The sequence below is a fragment of the Propithecus coquereli genome, unplaced genomic scaffold (genome assembly GCF_000956105.1).
Source record: "Propithecus coquereli isolate 6110/MARCELLA unplaced genomic scaffold, Pcoq_1.0 Scaffold28, whole genome shotgun sequence".
In the NCBI taxonomy this organism is placed as follows: Eukaryota; Metazoa; Chordata; class Mammalia; order Primates; family Indriidae; genus Propithecus; species Propithecus coquereli.
This window is the reverse complement of record NW_012148396.1, coordinates 13168218-13174005: the sequence shown is the minus strand read 5'-3', so window position 1 is coordinate 13174005 and position 5788 is coordinate 13168218. Positions and strand designations below refer to the sequence as shown.

Below are 5788 nucleotides of genomic sequence, written 5' to 3'. Positions count from 1 at the left end.
GGCCTCCCAGAGTGCTAGGATTACAGGCGTGAGCCACTGTGCCCGGCCCAGACTCATCTTGAATTCCTCATCTCAAGTGATTCTCCTGTCCTGGCCTCTCAAGTAGCTGGGATTACAGGTGCAAGCCACCATGCCTGGCTTGAGTCCTGTATTTTTAATAAGTATAGGAGTATCTGATAGGACATCTGAAAAACTGAAAGCCCATTCTCCAAGATCTGGAACATGACAAGGATGCCCACTTTCACCACTGTTTCAATATAGTACTAGAAGTTCCAGCTAGAGCAATCGGACAAAAGAAAGAAAGAAAGGGCATCCAAATTGGAAAGGAAGTCCTCCGCAGACGATATGATCTTACATCTAAAGAAATCTAAAGATTCCACAAAAAACTATTAGAATTGATAAATTCAGTCAAGTTTCAGGATACAAAATCAACATTCAAAAATGAGTAGCATTTTCATATGAAATGGAAAAAGAAAATCTGAAAAGGAAACCAAGAAAGTAATCCCATTTATCAACAGCTACAAATAAAACACCTAGAAATAAACTTAACCAAAGAAGTGAAAGATCTCTGTAATGAAAACTATAAAACACTGATGAAAGACATTGAAGAGGACACAAAAAAATAGAAAGATATTCCATTCTCATGGATTAGAAGAATCAATATTGTTAAAACGTCCATATCACCCAAAGCAATGTACAGATTCAATGCAATACCCATCAAAATACCAACAACACTCTTCACAGAAATAGAAAAAAAAATCCTAAAATTCATATGAAACCACAAAAGACTCAGAATAGCCAAAGCCATCCTTACTAAAAAGAACAAAACTGGAGGAATCACATTACCTGACTTCAAATTATACTACAGAGCTCTAGTAACCAAAACAGCATGGTACTGACATAAATACAGACACATAGACCAACAGAACAGAATGGAGAACCCAGAAATAAATACACACATTTGTAGCAAACTTATCTTTGACAAAGTTGCCAAGAACATACAGTGAGGAAAGGACAGTCTCTTCAATAAATGGTATTGGGAAAATTGGATAACCATATGCAGAAAAATCAAACTAGACCTTTATCTCTTACCAAAAATCAAATCAAAATGGAGTCTAAAAATATATCCTTATATTTATGGTAAATTTGTTTTTGACAAAGTTGCCAAGACAATTTGATAGGTAAAGGATAGCCTTTTCAACAAACAGTGCTCAGACAGTTGTGTATCTATAAGTAGAAAAAAAATTAACTTAGCCCCTTTCCACACAACACACACAACAATTAAGTCAAAATGGATCACAGACCTAAATGTAAGTGTTAAAGCTATTATATAAAACTTCTAGAAGAAACCAAAAGAAACATCTTCATAGCTTTGGGTTAGGCAAAGAGTTCTTATACATGACACCAAAAGCATGAGCCATAAAAGAAAGAAATTGATAAAATGGACTTCATTAAAATCAAAAACTTTTGAGCTTTAATAAACACCACTAAGAAAATGAAAACCCAGAGACTGGAGGAAAATATTTCTAAGCCATTTTTCTGATAAAGAACTTGGGTGAAAAATAACTTGATAACTCAGTAAGAAGAAAAACAATTCAATTGAAAAGATGCTTAACATTAATAGGTATTAGGGAAATGTAAATCAAAACCACAATGAGATATTACTACATACTATCTAGGATATCTACAATCAAAATGACAGGCAATAACAAGTGTTGGTAAGGGTGTGGAGAAACTAGAACGCTTATACACTGCTAGTAGAAATATAAAATGATGCAGTCACATTGGGAAACAATTTAGTAGTTTCTTAAAAGGTTAAACCTAAGCCTACCATATAAACCAGCAACTCCACTTCTACAAATCGACCAATGAGGAATGAAGACACATGACCACACAAAGCTTGTACAAGCATGTTCACAGCAGTTCACTATTCATCATAACCCAAACCTGGCAACAATCTAAATGTCATCCACTGTGAATAAACAAAACATAGCACACCCATATAAAAGAATACTATTCAGCAACGAAAAGGAATAGAATAGAGACACATGCTACAACATGTATGAATCTCAAAAACTTTATGCTAAGTGAAAGAAGCCAGACACAAAAGACTGCATGTTGTATGATCTCATTTATATGAAATGTCCAGAAAAGGCAGCAAATTTATAAATACAGCAAGCAGATCAAAAGTTGTCTGGGATTGGGATAAGAGCAGGCACTGACTGCAAAGGGCTTGAGGAGAACTTTTGGGTACTGGAAACGTTCTAAAACTGGATTGTCGTGATGGTTGCATAACCATACGTTATTAAAAATCAGGGAATTGGGCCCGGTGCGGTGGCTCACGCCCGTAATCCTAGCACTCTGGGAGGACGAGGCAGGAGGACTGCTCAAGGTCAGAAGTTCAAAACCAGCCTGAGCAAGAGTGAGACCCCATCTCTACTAAAAATAGAAAGAAATTGGCTGGACAACTATAAATATATAAAAAAAAAATTAGCCAGGCATGGTGGCACATGCCACCATGTCCCAGCTACTCGGGAGGCTAAGGCAGTAGGATTGCCTGAGCCCATGAGTTTGAGGTTGCTGTGAGCTAGGCTGACGCCACGGCACTCTAGCCTGGGCAACAGACTCTGTCTCAAAAAAAAAAAAAAAAAATCAGGGAATTGTACATTGACAATGGATGAAATTTATGGTATAGAAATTATATATCAATAAAGCTGGAAAAAAGTGTGAAGCTATTGTTACACTATAACAGATGTGTCTAGGATGTCACACGGCAAGACAGAAAAGGGTAATCACCCCTTCCTCGTGTAAGTGGAGTGGGAACTGACAGAGAGGCAGATAGCGAAGCAGACAGGATTGCACAGGTTTATTCATTCCTTCAACAAATATGTATTGTCTACTGTGTCTAGGTGCCTCAGAACAAATCAATCACAGAGCCCTGCACTTGTAAAACTTGCACGTTACAGGGGGAGGCAGGCAACAAACGATTACGAACACAACAAAGAAGTGAAATACATAGGATGCATCGAGACAATACTTGAGTTTAATACTAAAGGCTGAGCTTCCTCAGGCAAGAGAAAGGGGAAGAACAATGCAATGAAGCCTAGGATATGCCACAGCAGAGAGAGGGATTGTGGTCCCACTATGTTCAGGGAGCCCATAGCTGGGAGTATACAGAAAAATGACCTGAGATGGCAATGGAAGGTCAAAGCAGGAATCAGAAGTTACATGTACTGTCTCACTTAAATGTCCTGCATAACACAGTTATTTTAATTGGTACAAATTAAACTGAGAGTAAGTCATTTTGCCTTACCAAAATGGAGATAGTAATATAATCGTACCTAGTGAATATGGTCTTTATGGGATGAACAGTGCCCTAAAAATGCTTGCCATCATTAATATTTAGGTGTGACAGGGTCTAAATATTCAATTCTACAGTCTACCCAGAAAGCTATATGAAATCAATCAAGAAAATATTCAAAAAAGATCTGCCTCCTTGTCCCAAATGGTCCTTGCAGGAACAGTACATGGAAGTACATTTCTGTTCCTCAGGGTATCAATTCAGAACACTGCAGCTCTCTATCATTCTTCCAGAAATACCTTTATATGTCTTTCCTTAAATTGATGAACAATTTTAAAAAACTGTCTAAAGCTCTCTTCCTGAAGACACCAATTCCCACAGTGTTGACAAAGAGAAAGCCTATCAATAACAGGATATTCTTCAAAGGTTATTGTGAGGATTAAATGAGTGACTATATGTGTGTAGCAAAGGGTTAACTCGGCAGCTTATGTTGCCCAAACCCTGACATCCCAGAGGTCTTTAGGAATGACATCCTGGGATAACCTATGAGCCCCTGGAATATCCTGCTGAGAAGGGTGTTTCTGCATGTCAAAGGCCTGGGGCCATGCTGTATAAGTTTGACCAGACCGTTTATGTTAACAACATAACTTATGGTGAATGCCTGCTGTGACCTCTGCGGGGCTGGAGACCGAGTAGCTAAGGTCAGTGACACAGGCACTGTCTGCTTATGTGACCAACCCCCAATAAAAACCCTGGACGCCAAGGCTCAGGTGAGCTGCCCTGGTTGGCAACACTTTGCACGTGCTGTCACACACCTTCACTGGGAGAATTAAGTGCATCCCCAGGTAACTCCACTAGGAAGGGACATCTGGAAACTTGGGCCTAGTTTCTCCCAGACTTTGTTCTATGCACCTTTTCCCTTTGTGGATTTTAATCTGTATCCTTTCACTGTAATAAACCATAACAGTGAGGATTACAGCTTTTTTTGTTATGTGAATCCTTCTGATGAATCATTGCACCTAAGGGTGGTCTTGGGGACCCCCAGCAGAATATGAAAGTGCGCCTGCATTAATAAGCATCTATAGGCAGTATTTCCAAGCTCTGGGAAGCCATTTGAAAGTTTTAAGATATCCGAACAGTGCTATTATTTGTGCCCATCCCTGATCTCTATTTCCACAGTAGGTGTGAGGCAAGAAGATGATTAAACAAGAACAAGCTCTTTCATCACAAGCCGAGGCACACTTGGTTTGATGGCAATACTGAAGTCAATTTCCAGGAGATCCTGTTCTAGCCAGTGTACAATACCAAAATAGAACAAATGTTCAAACATTAACAGAAACAAGTTGACAACAATCAGACAGAAAACAGTATACACAATAGAGATCTCGTAATTGAAGGCATACCTTTATTTCCTTTATGCTAGGAAGTGATGCATTTAGAAATTCCTCAGTTAATCTCTTCCAACTAGCAGCTTTGCTGAGATCAGAATGAATGATGAATTTTTCATAAATTCTAAAATATAAAAAAATCGACTATTATAAAGTTCTATTAACAAAAAGATCTATAAGAAAATACATGTATTTCTAAATATATACATATATATATGAGAATAAAACTGACTTACCCTTCTATTGTCTTTTCTATTTTATGGCTGTTGACATCCAAGAAACGATGAAATCTAATAAAGACAAAATGCAATTCATGTGCCAATTTCGTCCTATAGCTAAATAAACTTATCTCACAGACCTTCACATCCCCCATACACTCGGAACTCAGCTGTACATTTCCAGAATGGAGTGCACCTCATCTTCCATGACCTCCACCACTAGGCAGGCAAATAATCGCAGTGTCTCAGAGACTGCTCAAGCATCCTTTCCTCAGGACACAGGTGCATCCTCACCCTCCCAACCTTGTCCTCTGGCTCCTTTACTTTCCCATAAAGCCCTGTGTCTAAGTCCAGCAGAGCACATTCTACATCATGTGTTCCTAATCGTTTTTATGCCACAGTGAAGCCCAGTCAAGCCTAAGGACCCTTTCTCTGAATAATGTTTTTAAACACATAAAATAAAATACAAAAGAAACCAAGTATACTGAAATACAGTTGTCAAATATTTCAAAAAGTTTATGATACAGTAAGAGTTCTTTACGAAAACATTAAATAACAAGATCTAGCAGTGGGTCAAATAACTACCATTAAAGTAACAGTAAACAATATTTAGAAATCTACAATTCTTAACATGACCTGAAAATAGTATGTGATTTCTACTGGTGCCAAAGTCATAGGAAGGCTAACACTACGGTAGTTTGTTGCCTTCATTCATAATGGAAGGAAATGCTACTTTTCAGTCAGAGGTAAGTATAATTTTTTCCTCATCCAAATTTATAAACACCTAAATTATACCTTTGGACCCTCAGGTTAAGAACCCCTATTATAGGCCGGGCGTGGTGGCTCACGCCTGTAATCCTAGCACTCTGGGAGGCCGAGGC

General features: G+C 38.4%; 1 protein-coding gene across 1 annotated transcript in view; it reads right to left on the bottom strand.

The window, feature by feature from the left end:
* TUBGCP5 (tubulin, gamma complex associated protein 5) overlaps positions 1-5788 on the bottom strand; it is a 37923-nt gene that overhangs the window by 30022 nt on the left and 2113 nt on the right. The window contains exons 2-3 of the mRNA XM_012647967.1: positions 4926-4979; positions 4705-4813 (exon numbers count right to left, since the gene is read on the bottom strand). Coding sequence (XP_012503421.1) covers positions 4705-4813; positions 4926-4979 — 163 coding nt within the window. The remainder of the gene's footprint in view (positions 1-4704; positions 4814-4925; positions 4980-5788) is intronic.